Source organism: Capra hircus, chromosome 22 (genome assembly GCF_001704415.2).
Source record: "Capra hircus breed San Clemente chromosome 22, ASM170441v1, whole genome shotgun sequence".
In the NCBI taxonomy this organism is placed as follows: Eukaryota; Metazoa; Chordata; class Mammalia; order Artiodactyla; family Bovidae; genus Capra; species Capra hircus.
This window is the reverse complement of record NC_030829.1, coordinates 7643850-7666595: the sequence shown is the minus strand read 5'-3', so window position 1 is coordinate 7666595 and position 22746 is coordinate 7643850. Positions and strand designations below refer to the sequence as shown.

General features: G+C 38.6%; 1 protein-coding gene across 23 annotated transcripts in view; it reads left to right on the top strand.

Annotated features, from left to right (window-relative positions):
• The window catches only part of CLASP2 (cytoplasmic linker associated protein 2), a 180343-nt gene that overhangs the window by 150226 nt on the left and 7371 nt on the right, over positions 1–22746 (top strand). For all 23 annotated transcript variants that reach the window (XM_018067148.1, XM_018067145.1, XM_018067144.1 and 20 more), the window contains 7 exons: positions 539–682; positions 4929–5072; positions 7971–8077; positions 9952–10105; positions 13512–13740; positions 20870–21063; positions 22035–22163. In XM_018067148.1, the coding sequence (XP_017922637.1) occupies positions 539–682; positions 4929–5072; positions 7971–8077; positions 9952–10105; positions 13512–13740; positions 20870–21063; positions 22035–22163 (1101 nt within the window). The remainder of the gene's footprint in view (positions 1–538; positions 683–4928; positions 5073–7970; positions 8078–9951; positions 10106–13511; positions 13741–20869; positions 21064–22034; positions 22164–22746) is intronic.

The following is a 22746-nucleotide window of genomic DNA, read 5'->3' as shown; positions in this document are numbered from 1 at the left end:
TTATTTTGAGAGGTGGTTCTAGCAGTTGATGGACCTATTAAGGAACCTGGTCTCACTGGAGCCTTAATGTATATTTATCAAAAACCTGTATTGCCCACTTTGATTATCCACTTGATTACCCACTGGATGTATAATACCTTATTTCCAAAACTCTTTGGTTCATTTCCCCAAGAGGCAAATTATCCTTCAATGTATAAAGACTGGTTCCCGGGGAGATCTAGACAAGAGTCAGCTCTAAGCTCTGAAGGCAGACTAAAGGAGAAGTGTCTAATCTTATCAAGAGAGTCTTCAACAATTGCTCAAAGATGGGTAATAAAATTTATAAATTCTGCTATGTGTGGGAAAAAAGCCACATTATCATATACTTGTACCTCTGATAGGTAGGTGGTTGTATGTATAACTTTTCTTTCTTTTGCTGTTGATGCTTTTTCATTTTGTATTTGTTAAAAAAAAATTATTACCTATCTATTTCTCAAGTGTTCTTACTGCCTAACGATGCCCAGCTGATTGTCCTCTCTCTTTGTGCATCCCTGTATAGGTGAAGGTTGCTATCCTCAAATACATAGAAACTCTGGCCAAACAGATGGATCCAGGAGATTTTGTAAATTCCAGTGAAACTCGCCTGGCAGTGTCTCGAGTCATCACTTGGACAACAGAACCCAAAAGTTCTGATGTTCGGAAGGTATGTTTTAGTTTAAGATTCAGAAGATAAATTAGAAAAGCAAATCAGTCATTTTAGATTGCCAGTTAAGGAAGCTAATATTTTCAGGATGTTACCCATTAGCATAGAGTTATTTACCTGGTGATACAAAGATCTTTAAAAAAAAAATCCTCTCTTTTAAATTTTATGCAATTAATGTGACTGTAATTTTCAGACTTAGAATCAAAAATAGCTGTCTTTGACACAGTCCTCCTAACTCTACTCTTATAGCCGTTCAGAATTTTTTCCCTTGCATTTACCTATGTATTTCAAATAAGAGTTTGTACTGTTTCTTGATGTATTAATTTTGGGCATTATTTACTGACCTGTTGATAGATTCAGTTATGTATCTGTCTGTCTGCGTTTGTAAATGAAGATTTCACTTTCCAGTATCCTAGCCTATGTCTTTCCCCCATAACCTTCAAATACTTATGAATCAGTTGTTGGTAATCAGTAGAAAAGATTTAATTTTGACTGTGGAAGTATTAATTCTTTCACCAAGTGGTTAATTACTGCCTCCCTCCTTATGGAAACTTAGTTTGTCCTAGTGTTAATAATTTGCCTTGGGTTTTCATTGTCCTGTTTCTCCCCCCAACATATTTTTTAAATGTTAATAGGTTCAACATCTCTGCCCCATGCTCATGGCTGAGATCTTCCATATGCTCAAAAACAGTGGTTCTTTCTTTTCTGGGGTGTTCCTTTCTGGACCCTCTGTTCTCTTCACCATCTTCCTGAGATTCCTCTTCAACCCTAATCATTCGTTTCTTGCATCCTGTATTTGGCTCTACTGACAGAACCAGAGTAATCAAAACAATATGGTACAGACACAAAAATAGACACACAGATTAATGGAACAGAATTCTGAGAGCCAAGAAATAAACCCATGCACAAATGGTCAATGTGTGTTACTATGATAAAGTAACCAGGAATATACAATGAGGAAAAAAATAATCTCTTCAATAACTGGTGCTGGGAAAACTGGACAGCTCCATGTAAAAGAATGAAATTAGAACATTCCCTAAGACTGTATACAAAAATAAACTCAAAATGGATTAAAGACTTAAATGTAAGACTGAATACTGTTAGTATCCTAGAGGAAAACATAGAACACTCTCTGACATAAATCGAAATAGTGCTTGTTGGTTCCATCTCCCAAAGCAAAGGAAATAAAAGAAAAACAAATGGGACCTAATTAAACTTAAAAGCTTTTGCAGAGCAAAGAAAACCATAAACAAAACAAAAGACAGCCTATTGAATATGGGAGAAAATATTTGCAAATGACTGATAAGGGATAAATATCCAGCATATATAAACAACTTCTACAACTCAACATCAAAAAAAAAAAAAAAAGGCAGCTTAATTGAAAAATAGAAAAGCTGAATAGACTATTTTCAAAGAGAAAATGCAGATGGCCAACAGGCAAATAAAAAGATGCTGAAAATCACTAATCATCAAGGGAATTCAAATCAAAACCACAGAGATATTACCTCACACCGGTCAGAATGGCTGTCATCAAAAAGAACACAGATAACAAGTGTTAGCAAGGATGTGGAGAAAAGAGAACCCTCATACACTGGTGTTGGAAATGTAAATTGTTGCAGTCACTGTGAAAACAGGTCCTTAGTTTCAAAGAACTAAAAATAGAACTACCATATGACCCAGCAATTTCATTCCTGGGTATATATCTTAAAAAAAAAAAGCAAGAACATTAATTTGAAAAGGTATACACACACCAGTGATGTTCATTGCACCATTATTTACAGTTGCCAGGATATGGATGGTAGCAACATGTGTCCATCAACAGATGAAAGGATAAAGAGGTGATACACACACGCACAAATACACACACACCATGGAATACTACTAATCTGTAAAAATGAGCAGAGTTTCGCCATTTGCAGCAACATGGTTGAACTTTATGCTAAGTGAAATAAATCGGACAATGACAAACACTGTGTGATATCACTTACGTGCGGAATCTAAAAAATTTAACAAACTAGTGAATATAATAAGAAAGAACTCTGTTGAGATATAGAGAACAATCTAGTGGTTACCAGCAGGAGAGGGATAATATGGGAGTGGAGAATGATGAAGTATAAGCATTTAAGTATAAAATCAGTCACAATGATATATTGTACAAGGGAAATAATAAGTATAAGTGAGTTATAATGTATGAGTCACTTATAGTATACACCTGTAACTGATATTGTATAGCAAAAAGAGTACTCCAATTTTAAAAATCAGGCCAAACAAGCAAAAAAGATTAAGCATAAATTAATAAAATATAGAGTAGAAAAATGATAGAGAAAATTCGTGAAACCAAAAATTGTGTTTTTTGGAAAGATCAACAAAATTGACAAACTTGTAGCTCTATTGATAGAAAAATGAAGAAAGCTGAAATCACTAGGATTAGAAATGAAGCAGAGAATTTTATTACTAACCTTCCAGAAATAAAGATAATTATAAAGGAATGCTACAATATTGTATACTAGGAAGTGGTAAACTTGGATGAAATGGGCAAATCCCTAGATAGACACAAACTAGCAAAACTAACTGGAAAAGTCAATAGAACAAGTTAAGAGATTAATTTAGTAATCAAAAAACCACCCAAAAAGAAAAGCCAGGCTCAGATGGTTTAACTGGTGAGTTCTACCAAACATTAATATCAATTCTTCTCAAACTCTTCTTTAAAAACCATAAGAAGTAGGAACACTTTCCAGCTCATTCTTTGAGGGCAGTTTTATCTTGGTAACAAACCCAGACCAAGACATCACACACAAAAAGAAAACTACAGATCAGTATCTCTTACAAATATGGACACTTTTAATCCTCAACAAAATACTGGCAAACCAAATTCTGTAACATAAAAAAGAGACTTACATACCAAGACCAAGTGGAATTGATCACAGGAATGCAAGGTTGAGTTAACATCTGAAAATCTGTTATAGTGCTCCATATGAATACTAAAAAGACAAAAGCCACATGATTATCTCATCAGAAAAGGCGTCTGGCAAGATCTAACATCTCTCATGATTAACACTAAATAGCAAGCAAACTAACAAGGGAAGGGAACTTTCTAAGCCCAATGCAGGGCACCTCCAAATATCCACAGCTACTTAATTGTGAAAGATTGGATGCTTTCTCTGTAAAATCAGGAATAAGAGATAGATGTCAGTTCTCACCATTTCTGTTCAACACTGTAGTAGGGTTCTAGCCAGGACAGTTGAGCTGGAAAAAACAAACCCTCCCCCCCCCCAAAAAAAAAGACGAGAAAGAAAATGAAAGAGACAAAAGAGAAAGAAGGAAAGAAAAACTATTTCTATTTGCAAATGATATAATTTTATGTATAGAAAATCCTTTAGAATCACTAAAATATTATTAGAACTAATAAACCCATTCAGCGGGATTGCAGGGTGCAAAATTAATACACAAATATCAGTTGTATTCTAAACATTTGAACAATCCAAAAGTGAAATTAAGATAACAATTCCATTTAAAATAGCACTAAGAAGATTAAACAGTGATAAATTTAATGAAGCACAGAGTTTATAGTAGAAACTGTATAACAATATTGAAAGAAATTTAGGATGGAAAATCATCCCATGTTCTTGGATGAGAAGATCAAGTTTTCTTGGATGAGAAGACTTACTATATTAAGATGTCAGTACTCCCCAGAGTGATCTATAAATTCAGTGTAATCCCTACCATATCCTAGCTGGCTTTATAGAAATTGAGAAGCTGATTCCAAAATTCATAATGGAATTCCTGGGGCCCCGTAATAGCCAGAACAGCCTTGGGAAAAAAAAAAACAAGTAGGAGGACTTTACACTTGCTGACTTCAAAACCTAATACAAAGTAATGGTAATCAAGGCAGTGTGGTAATGGGTTAAGGACAGAGATAAAGACCAATAGAAGAGAATTGGGAGTCCAGAAGAAAACCCATGTCTGTGGCCAACTGATTTTCAACAAAGGTGCCAAGACCATTGCCCTTGGTAGATCATATTTGTTATACTTTTCATAATCCCTTCTTTCTTTCAAAAAACAAATGGTAAGTCAAAAAAATGTTTTTTATTGTTTCAGCAAAGAAATTTGAAAGAATGTAGGAACATCCTTTTTCCCTAGGAAAGGTGGTCTGGCACTATTGAACAGAAATGTTGAATGAAGAAAATGGTCTCCTTTGAGTAACCAAAATATATTCATCTGCTTCTTGTATGTCTTTGTTTTCTAGGCAGCACAGTCAGTCCTGATTTCCTTGTTTGAACTCAATACCCCAGAGTTTACAATGTTATTAGGAGCTTTACCAAAAACTTTTCAGGATGGTGCTACCAAACTTCTTCATAATCACCTTCGAAACACTGGCAATGGAACCCAGGTCTTTTTTCACTTGTTTTATTTTATTTTTTTGTCCATTGTTTAATGTGATGGATGGTTAACAACAGTAATTGCTTTCTTTTTTGCGTGAAGTAAACTTTGATCCTAATATGTAATTTTTGCATTTGCATTAGGCAGCATTTCCTAAGCAGAAATAAATATTGTCCTGGAAAGAATAGTCCTTAGGCCTCTAATTTTTCTATTATTATTTGGTGTGCATTAGGGTAGTGGTGAATGGTGACCACGGTATGAACAAGGAAAGTGAAATATAGCAGAACTTAGATGAGAACTTAGATCAGTGCAAGCCCTGAGGATTAGAACATGCTCTTTAGATGAACCAGTCTTTATTGGAGGACCAGCAAGGATGACTTATTCCAGGAATAACAGGCCCAAGGAGGGTAGTGCTTTAAAGGACATGTTCACATTTAATAATTACAGGCTTGTCAGTCTATAGGTGCTTGAATAATACAAGAGTTTATTTTGGAGAAGTAAGATCTGAGTAAATGAAGTGTTAATGTTACATCTAAATGGTATTGAACTATTTACATAATATGCCAAAGAATTGAACTTGGGTTTTAAAAAGACAAAGAGGGCAATACCTTTGATAATGCGTAAAGGAGAAAGCAGATGCACTTATGTCAGGAGTAAGGTAAAGTGTAAGGGGAAAACAATGTGAGAACCATTCCTTGGGACCAAAGTCAATTATTTTTTTAAATGGGAAGGGGGAATTCCCTGGTGGTGCAGTGGCTGGGATTCTGTACTTTCACTGCCAGGGCCATGGGTTGACTCTCTGCTCAGGAAACTAAGATCCCACAAGGTACATGGGACAAAAACTTAAAATTAAAAACATAAAAGGAGAAGATATTGTTTTATTATTACCTTAAGAGTAGGCAAATTGCTAATATGACCAGATTTTACTTCTTTGATGTCTTTGTAAAAATCGTTTGTAAATCAAACTGAAGGAGGAACAAAATTTAAATGATTGTAATGATTGGAGGTGAACTTCCAGATGTTCAAGCTGGTTTTAGAAAAGGCAGAGGAACCAGAGATCAAATTGCCAACATCCGCTGGATCATGGAAAAAGCAAGAGAGTTCCAGAGAAACATCTATTTCTGCTGTAATGACAATGCCAAAGCCTTTGACTGTGTGGATCACAATAAACTGTGGAAAATTCTGAAAGAGATGGGAATACCAGACCACCTGACCTGCCTCTTGAGAAACCTATATGCAGGTCAGGAAGCCACAGTTAGAACTGGACACGGAACAACAGACTGGTTCCAAATAGGAAAAGGAGTACGTCAAGGCTGTATATTGTCAGCCTGCTTATTTAACTTCTATGCAGAGTACATCATGAGAAACGCTGGGCTGGAAGAAGCACAAGCTGGAATCAAGATTGCCGGGAGAAATATCAATAACCTCAGATATGCAGATGACACCACCCTTATGGCAGAAAATGAAGAGGAACTAAAAAGCCTCTTGAATGAAAGTGAAAGAGGAGAGTGAAACGGTTGGCTTAAAGCTCAACATTTAGAAAACGAAGATTATGGCATCTGGTCCCATCACTTCACAGGAAATAGATGGGGAAACAGTGGAAACAGTGTCAGACTTTATTTTGGGGGGCTCCAAAATCACTGCAGAAGGTGATTGCAGCCATGAAATTAAAAGACGCTTACTCCTTGGAAGGAAAGTTATGACCAACCTAGATAGCATATTCAAAAGCAGAGATATTACTTTGCCAACAAAGGTCCGTCTAGTCAAGGGTATAGTCTTTCCAATGGTCATGTATGGATGTGAGAGTTGGACTATAAAGAAAGCTGAGCGCTGAAGAATTGACGCTTTTGAACTGTGGTGTTGGAGAAGACACTTGAGAGTCCCTTGGACTGCAAGGAGATCCAACCAGTCCATCCTAAAGGAAATCAGTCCTGGGTGTTCTTTGGAAGGACTGATGCTAAAGCTGAAACTCCAATATTTTGGCCACCTGATGCGAAGAGTTGACTCATTGGAAAAGACTCTGATGCTGGGAGGGATTGGGGGCAGGAGGAGAAGGGGATGACAGAAAATGAGATGGCTGGATGGCATCACTGACTCGATGAACGTTAGTTTGAGTGAACTCCGGGAGTTGGTGATGGACAGGGAGGCCTGGCGTGCTGCGATTCATGGGGTCAGAGGGAGTCGGACACGACTGAGCGACTGAACTGAACTGAACTGAATGATCGGAGGAAGGAATTGGCTTAGGACAGGAAGCTAATTTAAGATTGCTAATTTGGAATCTTGTTTAATTATTGAGGAAAAAAGATTGTTGTGGTAATATTTAGGAGAAGGAATAGCTGAGGATAACAACAACAACAAAGAACTTAAAGAGCTAGATTGCTGAATGGGAAGAAAGCTTTTCCCCACAGAAACTAGAGATACGTACATGAGTATTTTAAAATAACGACCTAGCAAGGACTTCCTTGGTGGTCCAGTGGTTAATAATCCGCCTTGCAGTGCAGGGAACATGGATTCAGTCCCTGGTCAGGGAACCTGGGATTCCACGTGCCATGGAGGAACTTGGAGGAACTTGTGTCTGCATGCCACAGTTAAGGCCCAACGCAGCTAAATGAATTTTAGTAATAAATTAAAAGAAAACGGTAAAATAGTGACCTGGGAACTCCCCTGGTGGCCCATTGGTTAAGATTCTGTGCTTCCAGTGCAGGGATGTGGGTTTGATCCTGGTTGGGGAATTAAGATCCCGCTTGTCTCATTACATAGACAAAAAAATTCTTTTTAATTTTTTTAAATACATAAAATAATGACCTGTTAATATAAATCTGGCTCTTTCATGTGTTCAGCATCTTGACTGTATGGCTTCCCTAAGAGCCTGTCATATGCTCACGTTTATTTGATTCTCGTCCATCAGGGTTCCATGGGAAGTCCTTTGACAAGACCAGCACCACGGTCACCAGCCAACTGGTCCAGTCCTCTCACTTCTCCTACCAATACATCACAGAATACTTTATCTCCAAGGTAATAGAAGGGGTGTTTACCATCATGGTTTGTATTTGCAGATTCCCATTCTTAGAACGACTGACATCAATATAAATCCAGTTGATTACTGCTTAACTAAAATGTCTTGGACACATAGAAACTTATCAAATTAAAACAATGTTGTTTGGAACAATTTTTATTCCAAAATGAACCCTTTAGATGATAATAATATATAGGATATGGAATTCTTTTTCTTGTAAGTGACAGGAGAACTTATGGACACAGCTTTTGGAAAAAAGCAAGCAGTAATTAAACATTAAATACCACAGTTACTGTTTGTTTCTCAGATAAGCTGTATAAATCCATTAATTTCCAGTTGTGTCTTTCAGTTATAAAAGTTGATATAAACGATGAGATCAAGTTATAATGAAAATTTAGATCTAATATCGGCCAACCACCTGTTAAAAATAGAAAACAAAATTAAGTTTATAGACAAAAAAATGTAAAAATAAAAACATATAGGGAAGGGTTAAATATAAAATGGCAATATGTGTACTTAGGAAAAAAATGTGATCTTGAGATTGATCCTTCATGAGACTTGTGAAATTTTCACACACTTGAGCAAATCCCACATGAGCTATATTTCAGAAGTTATTAATTAACTCATTAATGGATTAACATTGTTTTCCCTTCTCCTGGTCTTTAAAAAATGGCTTAGTAGCCATTATTGTCCTTGTCAGCTTGATTTTTGTTATTAGCCATGTAGCATATTCTTCTTCATATTCATTACAATTATATGTTTCATTAAATTGCAAAACATATTGCAAACTTGCCATCATATTTTTTCCATGCCTATGCATATGTGATAATTATAAAGGCTAAATTCCAGACTGAGTTGAATTTTATAACCTGAATATAGAATTCATAGTTCAGTGGGACTTCCCTGGCAGTCAAGTGCTTTAGGGCTCTGTTTCCACTGCAGGGGGCACTGGTTCCATCCCTGGCATCAGGGGAGTAAGATTCTGCATGCCTCACGGTGTGGCCAAAACAAAGAATTCACGTCAGTAACACTTGTATTCTATGTTAAAAATTCTCAGTCGTCTTATGTATTTGTGTGAAATGTATTTATCTCCTCTTCCAGCAGTACCTACTGGGGTTAGCAAACTCTGTAGAGAGTCATATGGTAAATATTTTAGACTTTGCAGTCAGGGTAGTCTTTGTCAGGTCTATTCAACTCTGCTGTTGTAGTGTGAAATAGCCATAGACAGTAGCTAAATAAATCAGCATTGCTATGTTCCAGAATAATTCCTGGAAGATCCCCTGGAGGAGGAAATGGCAATCCACTCCAGTATTCTTGCCTGGAAAATTCCATGGACAGAGGAGCCTGGCGAGCTACAGTCCATGGGGTCGCAAAAGAGTTGGGCACGACTGAGCACGCATGCACGCACACACACAGTTTGAGTTTTATGTAATTTTCTTGTGTCATGAAATGTGTTTCGATTTTTTTCTCAGCTACTTAAAAATGTAAAAAAAGTTCTTAAGGTGAAAAGAAAAACCAGTTGTCAAGGGCTGTGCCTTATAGAGTCACTATAAACTGCCCTTGATGAGCAAACAGGGGAACATGCTTTCAGAAGCTTGCGACTGCGCTGCATCTGGCTGTTTTAAGAAGTAAAAAAGGGGTGCGTATGCTGAGCCTCCTTCCTCATGACCTTTGCCACGGGCGGAGTTCCTCACACTGGCTCCCGGCACATACTCTAGCCATTTGTACCTGTCAGGTTTTGTTTTGCTAATTATGCTTTAGAACATATATGTTCTCTAACTCTGTCTTTATAAACATCCTGTGCCATTTCCTCAAATGTATTTGTATTTTAAAACTACACAGAAACAAAAATTAATTGTTGTCTTTTTCATAGTGCTTTTGATTATGACACAGAAAATATGAACTCTGAAGATATTTATAGCTCTCTTAGAGGTGTCACTGAAGCAATTCAGAATTTCAGCTTCCGTAGTCAAGAAGATATGAATGAACCATTGAAAAGAGATTCTAAAAAAGATGATGGCGATTCAGTGAGTATTTGAATATTCTTACATTGCACACATTTTCATTAAGAGTTTTTAATTTTGTTTTTAAACTTTGCTTTCTGTCATTTTCAGATATAAACTTCCAGGAGTCAATTACTCAATATTTACTGAATACCTGCCTTGCTCCAGGCTCTGTTGTGCGTCTTAGATTTACAAGGCATAGGTGCTGCCCTCAAGTTCCTTGTGGAGTTTCAGATAGAGATTAGCGCTGTAGGAAAGATGGCATTTGCATAGAGACCCAGGTAGAGCCATACGCGATCTAGGAGAGGAGCATTCCATTAAGGAAATAGCAGGCACAGAGACGCTTAGGTGGGATCAGGCTTCGTCCAGCTGAGAACCAGGACGAAAGCCGGTATAGTTACAAAAGCACATGCATTATGAAGGAGCAGAGGACCAGAACATCGGCCAAATCCCATGGCTCTTGTAGGACAAAACAAAGTGTTTAGACTTTTTGAAAATTCCTGTTCAGTGTGGTGATATTTTCATCAGTTGATGTGGTTCCAGTTAAGAATGTTTTGGCCCATCTTTCTAACATTAATGAATCTTATTGTTCAGTTTGTTATTTCTGCCACTATATAAAGAGCTGTTGATATTTTTTTACTCTACTTCAGCTTTTCTCTGACATCTTACACTTTTCTAAGAACAAGCTATCCCACCATTTCCTGTGGAACCTGTGGTTTCTCAGTGTTTGCACAATTGTAGAACGCTGCGGTGCTTTAGCAGATCTCTAAAGAGCCCCCTTCTCTGCCTCCTGACTTCTTTCCTGCTATTGTTTTTCTCCCCGTGCCTACATGGCAGATGGGCCAGTAAACTGACTGCCAAAACCCTGTTTACTACTCGTATTTGAGGTTCCCTGCCTCACAAGTTGAGTGTGGTAGCAGTGAGAGGTTAGGAAGCATCACTGCATGATTGAGACTTCCCTCCTAGAGGAGCAGGGGCAGTGCCAAGCAGTGGATTCTGGCAGGGGTGAGTTTGCCATTTACTCACTAGTCAGATGACCATCTGTAAACCTCATGTCTGCCTAAGGAAACTAGGGATGTTACTGCATACCTTAAAAAATTACTATGCATATAATAAATCATGTGATTCCATCCAGCCCAGATCTCTCTTCTGAGTTCCCGATCCATACATCTAGCTTCCTGTTTAAACTCCAGATCTTCCCCCCAAACTGTTCTTTTCTCTCTCAGTTGATACAGTGCTAGTTGCTCAGCCGAAAACCTTGGACAGACAGTTGTCCTCACCTTGTCTCAGCTTCTCATCCTCCCTACTCAGTCCATCAGGAAATCTGTTTACTCTGTCTTCAGAAACAAGCCGCAGTCTACACGGTAGAATTTTTTCCCTTGTTACCTCTGCAGCCTCATCCCCTGCTACTCTCTTCTGCTCGAGCCACTTGCCTCCTCGCTGTCCCTGAGCATGCAGGGCATGCGCTTTGCCTCAGTGCCTCTGTCTAGGCTGCCCCTCTGCCGTAAACATTCTTACCCCAGATAGCCATGGCCAGTCTCCTCGTTGCCTCCAGATCTTCGCTGCAGTGGCTTCCCAGCGAACCTTACTCTGACCACACTGACTCCCCTGCAGCCTTGTCACTCAGGTCCCTTTAATACTGCCCTTGCCTGCCATACGAGATTCACCTCCTACTGTACCACATACGTAGCTCACTCATTACATTTTCCAAATGTCTCTGTCCCTCAGCTAGAATGTCAGCTTCATGAGGCTAGACAGCATTCTCTCGTTTGTTAACTAATATATTCTCAATGCCAGTAATGATGCCTGGCATAGAATACTTGTACAGTAAATATTTAAAGAATATTTGTAGAACACCTTGCTACTGGCATAGCAGCACATGGTTGCTCAGTAGATGGTGGTAATGGTGATATTGATGGTGGTAATTGGTATTTTGATAAGTTATGTTAATGTGCCCAAACTCCATCATGCAGCGTTCCAAAAGTCATACTGTCCTTTGTGGCCTCTTTTTCCTTAAGTAGGCCTTCTTAAATTCGGTTTTCTTATACTTTATTAACATACTGTCATTATAGAATTTACAACCTTAATAATGAGATCTGGCAGCTTTTAGTTCTGTGTTTCTAATGAAAGTTGTTTTGTATCTTTTACTGGCATAGAGAAACTTGGTAATCACATTGTGTATATTTGATCCCGCCCTTGATAAGGCAACTGTAGGAGTCATTCAGTTCAGTTCAATTCAGTTCAGTCACTCAATTGTGTCCAACTCTTTACGTCCAACACTTTGCGACCCCATGAATCGCAGCACACCAGGCCTCCCTGTACATCACCAACTCCTGGAGTTCACTCAGATTCACGTCCATCGAGTCGGGATGCCATCCACCCATCTCATCCTCTGTCATCCCCTTCTCCTCCTGCCCCCAATCCCTCACAGCATCAGAGTCTTTTCCAATGAGTCAACTCTTTGCATGAGGTGGCCAGAGTACTGGAGTTTCAGCTTTAGCATCATTCCTTCCAAAGAACACCCAGGGCTGATCTCCTTCAGAATGGACTGGTTGGATCTCCTTGCAGTCCAAGGGACTCTCAAGAGTCTTCTCCAACACCACAGTTCAAAAGCATCAATTCTTCGGTGCTCAGCTTTCTTCACAGTCCAACTCTTACATCCATATATGACTACTGGAAAAACCATACCCTTGACTAGACAGACCTTTGTTGGCAAAGTAATATCTCTGCTTTTGAATATGCTATCTAGGTTGGTCATAACTTTCCTTCTTAAGGAGTAAGCATCTTTTAATTTCATGGCTGCAGTCACCATCTGCAGTGATTTTGGGGCCCAAAATAATAAAGTCTGACACTGTTTCCACTGTTTCCCCATCTATTTCCCATGAAGTGATGGGACCAGATGCCATGATCTTTGTTTTCTGAATGTTGAGCTTTAAGCCAACTTTTTCACTCTCCTCTTTCACTTTCATCAAGAGGCTTTTTAGTTCCTCTTCACTTTCTGCCATAAGGGTGGTGTCATCTGCATATCTGAAGTTATTGATATTTCTCCCGGCAATCTTGATTCCAGCTTGTGCTTCTTCCAGCCCAGCGTTTCTCATGATGTACTCTGCATAGAAGTTAAATAAGCAGAGTGACAATATACAGCCTTGACGTACTCCTTTTCCTATTTGGACCAGTAGAGACAGCATTCTTTCATGATTCTTATTTGCCCTCATGGCTATGGTTTCTTTACATCTTTTCTAGTAAACTTTGACTTTCTGAATGTAAGTTTTAGCTCATCATCATGGATTTCCATTACTTAATTTTTTTCAGCTGGTTTTTGTTATCTTTTCAAAACAGCCTTTCAAGCAGTAGGGAAATACCTTTTTAGACTTTCAAACAGATATTTGAAATGATTTAATTTGCTGTGCCTTCCTCTTCCCATTAATAGATGTGTGGCGGTCCTGGGATGTCTGACCCAAGAGCAGGAGGCGATGCTACTGACTCCAGCCAAACAGCCCTTGATAATAAGGCTCCACTGCTCCATTCAATGCCTGCTCACTCCTCTCCACGCTCCCGAGACTATAACCCGTATAACTATTCAGATAGCATGAGTCCCTTCAACAAGTCCGCCCTAAAGGAAGCCATGTTTGATGATGATGCTGACCAGTTTCCTGATGGTATGTCCTGTTTGTATTTGGAGGACTGGTAATCAATGACGCTATAGAATATACATGTTCTTTTTGTGTAATTCCCTAAAAAGGAAGGATCTCTGAGGCTGGGAATGTTCTCTGCCATCTTCTAGGAGCTCATTTCTATTGGTTTAGTAGTTTTCTTCTCCATAATAAAAGACAGATTAATCATCCTAAGATCATCCTAGAAATCAAGAAAACTTTAGTTTTCCCAGGAACAGCTGAAACCAGTTACATTTTCATTTAGTTATTAATTTTTATACAGAGTGACAAAACCCTTTAAAGGGATACCCATTCTTTAGTGTGAAGTTATAAACTCTCTAATCAGGGATTGAGTGTGGGAAAAGGTATAATCAAGATTTAGAGTTGGCTTTGGTCTAAGCTGTGTGTGTGTGTGTGTGTGTGTGAGAGAGAGAGTGTGGGAAAAGGTATAGTCAAGATTTGGAATTGGCTTAGGTCTAAGCTCTGTGTGTGTGTGTGTGTGTGTGTGTGTGTGTGTGTGTGTGTGTGTGAGAGAGAGAGTTGGCTTAGGTCTAAGCTGTGTGTGTGTGTGTGTGTCTGTGTGTGTCTGTGCGCGTGTGCGTGTGCGCGCTCGGTCAGTCGTGTCAGACTTTGCGACCTGGTGGGACTATAGCCCACCAGGCTCCTTTATCCATGGAATTCTCCAAGCAAGAATTCTGGAGTGGGTTCCTATTTCTTTCTCCAGGGGATTTTCCCAGCCCAGGGATTGAACCCAGGTCCCCTTCATTGCAGGCAGATTCTTTACCATCTGAGCTCCAGGGAAGTCTGGGTCTAATCATAGTATGCTGTAAGATTTGGATAAGATATATAGAAACTGATTATAAAGTGTAAAACAGTGCAATTAGTATTTTCTTTGTTTTTAATAATAAGGAATTGCATATTTCCTCTGTAAATTACATGATTCATTACTTTATTGAACTAAAGGCTTAAGTAATCTTTAGTAATATGTAACTATATGTAGATAAACTTGAAAGTCTCCCCTTCAACACTGCCTCATGATTTTGTAATTAGGTATTAATAGTTTCTGGTATTCCTTTATTCCCTCAGTGTTGCTGTCAGTGAACTTATTTTTGCATAAACTTTTGTGCACATATACAGATAATTTTAAGAGAGTTCTAGAGAGAATTGCTTAATTAAAGGATATGTAAGCCTTAAGTTTTCAGAGTTACCACCAGTTATCAACTCAAAACACATGGCCAGTTTAAGTAATACTGATTTCCTCAGCAATCCAGAATGTTTGAGTTTTTTAATGTTTTTTTATGTTTATGTTTTTTTATGTTTTTTATGTTTTATGTTTGATAGGTATAAAATCGGTTATCCTAATGAGCAATTTCTTTAATTGTTAGGAAGACTGAAAAATTAGCTCTCAATTTTGTTTTTTAATTTTTCTGATTTTGAAGAGTAGAAAGATCTCTTCACTTCTGTATTTATTTACTATTGCAGTCGATAAATCATATTTTTACCAACATGTAAGTGACTGAATATATCACAAATATCACAAAGGCAAAATAATGGCAATATACCAAATTCCCTAAATTACATAAGAATCTGTAAAATTGTGCCCATCATGCACTCTGGTGTGTTTTAATCTGTCATATGTAGCTGACTATGCTGGTGAGGCTTAGTCACAGTAGCAGCATAACAGGAGTGTGTGAATAAACCAGACATAGCAGCAACGTGCCCTTGGGTCCCTGAGTCATCCCAGCAGCTTGGTGGTGGAGACCTAGCTTTAACAACTTAATTCTTTTTATATTATGTATGCACAGCAGTCACAGCTGCTTCATCTCCCATCTATGTGTGTGTCTATGTGTAGGGTTGCTGTTTTTTTAAGTATTATTTCAAAACAGGCAAAACCTTAAAAGTTGTGAATACAGTTCCTTCTTGAGAAGGATCAAACCCCGACAACCGTAAAGGAAACCAGCCCTGAATGTTCATTGGAAGGATTGATGCTGAAGCTGAAGCCCCAGTACTTTGGCCCCCTGATGCGAGCAGTCAACTCACTTGAAAAGACCCTGATGCTGGGAAAGATTGAGGGCGGGAAGAGAACGGAATAGCAGAGGATGAGATGGTTGGATGGCAGCATCGACTCAATGGACATGAGTTTGAGCAAACTCTGGGAGATGGTGAAGAACAGGGAAGACTGGTGTGCTGCAGTCCATGGGGTTGCAAAAAGTTGGATACTGCTGAATGAATGAACAACAACAACAAATCAGAAACAGGATATTTAGTTTTAAAATACCTTCCCCCCCAAAAAAGACCTACTAATTACAAAATGGGTAACTTCACAGTGGAGAAGCCTAGGAGCGGCACCATAATTAAGTAATCAAAGTTATATCACCAGCCTGGGGGCAAAGTGAAATCGTGTGTTAGTCAGCAGATGCACTATCACCTCTGTGATACTGATGCCAAGAGCACATAATCTAAATCTGATCCTAAGAAAACATCAAACAAACCTCGATTGGGGGAAATGCTACAGAATAACTGGCCTTTAATTTTTAAAAGTGCCACGGTCATGAAAACCAAGAAACAACTGAACACAGAAGGAGACGTGAAGACTAAATGCAACATGACCTTCTTATAAGTATAGACATACAACTTACGTATAGACACATAATTTCCTGTTGTATTCAATGGGTTATAATGTTTAATTATCATTCTTTATTTTGATGCTCAAGTTGTCCTTGACTTGACCACCAGGATCCCATTTAAGCTGGCTTTGTGTCCTTTTAACATGTGCCCATCCTTACGTTCTGACATAGCATAATCTTACACTGTCCTTACTTCAGTCCTGGAACCAACCATTTCTCCAAGGATCAATCCTTGGTTTCTTTTAATAGAAAATGATCTTTTAAGACTAAAGTTTGGGCACTTGTTATACTTCCTCTAAGTGACTAGAGCTAAGGAGTATGTATGCATTGATATATATCTATTTCTGTATCTGTCAAAAGCTGTATGTTTGTACCTGTAACTCCAATTCCAGTCTAGCACCATGAGATTAATTTTAGTTTCTCTCTTTGCATGCTGATAACCCCTGTGAGAAACCTGACTTCCGTTATCTTTAGTACATTTACTTATTTGATCAGCCCTCCTGTGTGCAGCCGGTTCTCCATCCCAACCACCACTTCCTCACTTGTACACATGCATGCCTCACCCTGCCGGGCTCCCCCTTCCATGTGGACACTGATACCCAGTGCCCTTCTGCTTGGGCTCTTGACAGATCACACCTGGTTGCCACTACATGGGGACACGCTTCTTATTCTGGCTGAACTCTGAAACCCCTACCTTTCCCCTTCTCACATGTGGAAACCCTCCTTACTCTGCGCATGAATGTGTCCCCAGGCCCGTAATTTTGATGAGTGAAAAAAATATTCATTTTATGAGATTGAGGAATTGTGTTTTTACCAACTTCTCATATTAAAAGAGACTCGATGTATCACAAATATCACATCACAAAGCCAAAATTGTGACAGCATAGCAAGATCACCCCCTACTCTAATTTTCTTCTCCTTTACTAAAGATCATCTGTTTCCTATTTGTTAAAGGAAAATATCTTTGGAAGTTAACTGAAACCTAAACTGGGTTGAATAGTTCTGAATTTGAGAACGTTATTTCTTCACAGCATAATACTTGATTGACTTCTGAAACACAAGCCAGACCTTTTATGTTGAGTAAACACTCTTCAAAGATGGATAAGCCACCTACTAAACCAAAATAGTAGTTTCTCCAGGCTTTCTACAGCAGTTATTTTCATTTATTGTCTGTTTTCTTTTTAAAATCTGAGGTGAAGACTTTGACATTATTGTGAATGTTGCTGACATTATCCTGTTTAATAGATTGACCTCAATTTTGCTGTTTTTTCTTTGATACCTTGGCCCCAAGTAAAATTTCTCCTCTTCTTTTTGTTTTCACAATCTAAAACTTTTGTTCAGTTCAGTTCAGTTGCTCAGTTGTGTCCAACTCTCTGCAACCCCATGAACCGCAGCACGCCAGGCCTCCCAGTCCATCACCAACTCCCAGAGTCCACCCAAACCCATGTGCATTGAGTTGGTGATGCCATCCAACCATCTCATTCTCTGTCATCCCCTTCTTCTCCTGCCCTCAGTCTTTCCCAGCATCAGGGTCTTTTCCAATGAGTCAGCTCTTCGCATCAGGTGGCCAAAGTACTGGAGTTTCAGCTTCAACATCAGTCCTTCCAAAGAACACCCAGGACTGATCTCCTTTAGGATGGACTGGTTGGATCTCCTTGCAGTCCAAGGGACTCTCAAGAGTCTTCTCCAACACCACAGTTCAAAAGCATCAGTTCTTCTGCGCTCAGCTTTCTTTATAGTCCAACTTTCACATCCATACATGACCACTGGAAAAACCATAGCCTTGCTAGACGGACCTTTGTTAGGAGATAACTATTTTCTTCAAGTGGGAGTTTCTACGAAAGAAAACTTGTTTTAAAACTCTGAGATACTCTTATTAAGTATCTCTTACTCACGTGTTCCTATACATGTCACAAACAGATACATACATTAATGATAGATTTATCAAAATAACAAGACAAACCCACTCATAGCCACTTCTAATTATGACCTTTGTAAAGTTCACCAGGGACTGTAATATTCCAGAATATATACCATCTCTGGTGAGAATAATAATGTTATTCAAGAGAAACTCATGTTATAGACCCAGATTCTCATTCTGACCCTAGGAGGTGGGTGCCGTTTTCCAGTTCTACTGATAAGAAAACCCAGCCTCCACAGTTTAATTAAGAGTGTGCTCCCGTCCCACAAAGGCTGAGAGAGAGAGGCTTGGTGAGACTCCTGAGCCTCTGTTCTTTTCACAGAACCACAATGCCTTTCTGTGTTAGAAGAGGAAATACAGTTGACTGTACTTTATCAACAAATAATTTGTCCTTTCTTTGGCAGAAATTATGTTCCTGTCAGTCATCTGTCCAGACCATTCTTGTGACAGATCATTTCTAATTATCTTCTAGAGTAATTACAAAGCCCGTATTCATGAAGAGGAGAACCGAGCTCCTTTGAAACAAAGCGCTTTCTTGAGATTTCCCTTTATTCAACTGAAATAAAATGCACTCTTAATCAGAATGATTTTCTGACGTCTTTGAAAGTCTGATAATGTAACTTCTCAGTGATTCTTGAGTTTGTAGAGATGTATTTATCCTGCTGCAGTCGCTCTTGTTAAACCAGCAACATTGTTCTAATGTTGGTCTATAACAGGTGAATTCATTGTAAGTTTATTTTGTTTCTCCAAATTAAGATCTTTGAACTGAAATTTCTTATTTTTCATGATTTTGCTCTGCATTTCTTAAAAATTCTTCTTAATTTTCCAAAATCCTAATTTGGTTCTCCTCAGTGCTTATTCTTTCCAGATTACCTCAAGTGATCATTTCAGTAGTCACATTTTGTGCTGTCATGTATGAGTATTTGGGGATCAGAGGTTCTTAGTGCTCTTATTATAGTTCCCTGAAAGTTGTCCTAACACATTTCCTTTTTTATAGTCAGTGTTGTCATTTTATTTGGTTCAGTTTCCCTTCCCTATCATTGTTAGTTTTATTCCAATAGAAGTCATCTGGGAACTTCAGTGGAGGTTCAGTGGTTAAGACTCGACACTTCCAATGCTGAGTGGGGCCATGGGTTCAATGCCTGGTTGAGGAGCTAAGATTTCCATGCCATGGGGTGCAGCCAGAAGGTGGGGGGTAATTCATCCGTTCCGGTAGTTCAGCTTGGTTTTCTTTCTTCAGATTTCTGAGTCCTCTTAAGTGAAATAGAGCTTTTCTTTCCGTAGTTATAGATTCCCTGAGATCTGTAATGTCAGGTAATTGGTATTCTCTCCGTCTGTGGCCAACCAGCCAGTAGCATGTGCACAGTAGTGTCTATTTTTATGGACCAGTAATGAGCCACCTGGCAGACTACAACCTCCAGGGTCACTTTAGGGAAACGTGCAGTTTCCTCTTGAACCTTTCCTTTTGTTGGCTGTGACCCTCTCCAGAAGACTAGAATGCTCATGCCGAGCAGAGCCACAGAGCATACGGCTCCACAGTGTCAGACGTCTTTCCTGGAGAGGCAGTGACCCCAGGTGGACCTTCTAGGCTCAGGCACCATGGTCTGTGGTTATTTTATTCCAGAGACGGGGTTAGAAGGGAAAGGAATCTATGGCACAAGCTCAGCTCACGCAAATGCCTGCCCACGTCCCTTAAAACCTGAATTTATCATGTATTTTATCATCAAAAGAATTTAGGAAGAACTCTGGTGTTTTGTAATGTCCTGAAGTGAACTTTTGCATAGAATCGTCTTTCCTACAAAGATGACTCAAAGCATTATGTGATGACTTGAAAAATAAGCAGCATGTCCTTTCACATTCAGAAAATTAATGAGTTCATAATTATACTTTTAAAAAAGAAAGCAGAAACAAATGAAAACTCCTTGATAACCACTGGGCCCAAACTCTTGACTCTGAACTCCTTTTCAGAGTAATCAAAATAGCACTAGTTGACAAACTCACGCTCAGAAAAATTACAACACATTTTTAACTCCTAATAAAGTAATTAATTCAGCCCCTTCAGTGAGTGAAATCTTTAATTCAGAGATTGACAGACAGAGAACTTTACAATGGTAGGATCAAGCTGTTACTGGTTAAATCCAGTGATCACTATTCGTATTGCTAAAAATGGAGTACCCAAACCCTGTGAGCCTCTTGGCATGACAACATAGAAATGCATGCTGAAGTGAGTAAGGATGAAATGATACATTTGGGACTTGCTAGAAATATTTGAGAAAAATAAGTGAGAGTGGGAGCAAAGGTGATAAAAGAATGGTAAAATCTTAGTTTTTAAGTCTGGGTGATGGGGGTTCATAATATGATTGGGGATTCATTATACAGTTCTCTCTCTCATGAATTTTTATCATAAACAGTTTTAAGCTAGCATTGAGGTTTTGGGGATGACAAATGGAAAAGAATCTTAGTCATTTTTCTTTGCTTTTTTTATAACCAGCTTTCTGTTTGTGTCTCATGATGTTATAAAGTTATCGCCATCCTTGTGAAAGTTGCCCTCTAAAGTCACAGAATTAACATCACGTCCATATGACAGATCTTTCCCTAGACCATTCCGACCTAGTCGCAGAGTTGTTGAAGGAGCTGTCTAACCATAATGAACGCGTAGAAGAAAGAAAAATCGCCCTGTACGAACTCATGAAACTGACACAGGAAGAATCTTTCAGTGTTTGGGATGAACACTTCAAAACGATATTACTCTTACTGCTTGAAACCCTTGGGGATAAAGAGGTAAGTGGCAGAACATATAAACAATAGCCTGTTTTTGTGCCTTGGGTTGCCTGTCATTTCCTATTAATCAAACACTACACATATTTGGCATTTGGGGAAATGAGTCTTTGCTGCTACTTCAGTGTGCATGAAATTTTCACCATAAAATACTTTTTCTTCTCAACCAAGTATATCAATGATTTTGAGCAATTAACCACAGGAAAAACGTTGCTGACATAAATTTTTATTCAAACGTGCAACTTTTTTTGCATATTTGAATCAATTATTCAGAAGTAAATTTTTTTTTTAATAGAGCTAGTGGTTCTTCATTTGAGAAGTGTAAGTTTTCAGCTGGAGATGTGAAAGCTTGATTACGTAATATACCACATACTTTATGCAGTTCTCTACAGTTCCCTCAACCTATATTAAGACCCTTGCATTCAGTTCAGTCGCTGAGTCATGTGTGACTCTTTGCGACCCCATGTGGACTGCAGCACACCAGGCCTCCCTGTCCATCACCAACTGCCAGAGTCCACTCAAACCCATGTCCATTGAGTCAGTGATCCTATCCAACCATCTCATCCTCTGTCGTCCCCTTCTCCTCCCGCCTTCAATCTTTCCCAGCATCAGGGTTTTTTCCAAAGGGTCAGTTCTTTGCATCAGATGGCCAAAGTACTGGAGTTTCAGCTTTAGCATCAGTCCTTCCAATGAATATTCAGGACTAATTTCCTTTAGAATGGATTGGTTGGATCTCCTTGCAGTCCAAGGGACTCTCAAGAGTCTTCTCCAACACCACAGTTCAAAAGTATCAATTCCTCGGCTCTCAGCTTTCTTTATACTCCAACTCTCACATCCATCCATGACTACTGTAAAAAACCATAGCTTTGACTAGACAGACCTTTGTTGGCAAAGTAATGTCTCTGCTTTTTAATATGCTGTCTAGGTTGGTCATAACTTTTCTTGCATTACAACATTAAAATGTTTCTTTTTAGCCTACAATCAGGGCTTTGGCATTGAAGGTTTTAAGAGAAATCCTAAGGCATCAACCAGCAAGATTTAAAAACTATGCAGAATTGACTGTCATGAAAACACTTGAAGCACATAAAGACCCTCATAAGGAGGTGAGTTATCTAACAGTTAAATTATTATTTTGTTCTCAGTACTTTTGCTATTATTGTATGAAACATAATAAATGTGTTTGGAAAGTGCCCTTGGCAAACATTTTCTTTATGACCACTTCATGTTCAAGGTAGTATCTGATTGAAAGGCAAAAATATGTTCTTTTCTGTTAAATTAGTTATGTTGATATCATGGCATTTTATCCAAAATAGGATAACTCCAGGATGTAATTTATCTGATTTTATTTTCTCTTTTCACTCACTTTTAGATTTCCACTTAAGAGTTTACCAGTCGTAACTTCACTTTCCATTTACCAATAGGATTTGTATTTTTAATAACTAATGGAAATAAGAATCATTGTTATTTTAAAGTGGTAAATTGCCTTGAAGAGCTAGGTATCTGTTAAAAGAGTTTATTCAATAAAGCACTCTTTCAACTTTCCTGAAAAAGTCCTATAAACCTGTCTCATTACTTCATTGTTAGGATATCCCCACCATAACCAATGGCATTGATGAGATAATCATAAGGGCTTTTATGAAAATCTTAGGAATAATAAGAAAAGCCAGTTTCAAATAGGGACTGCAG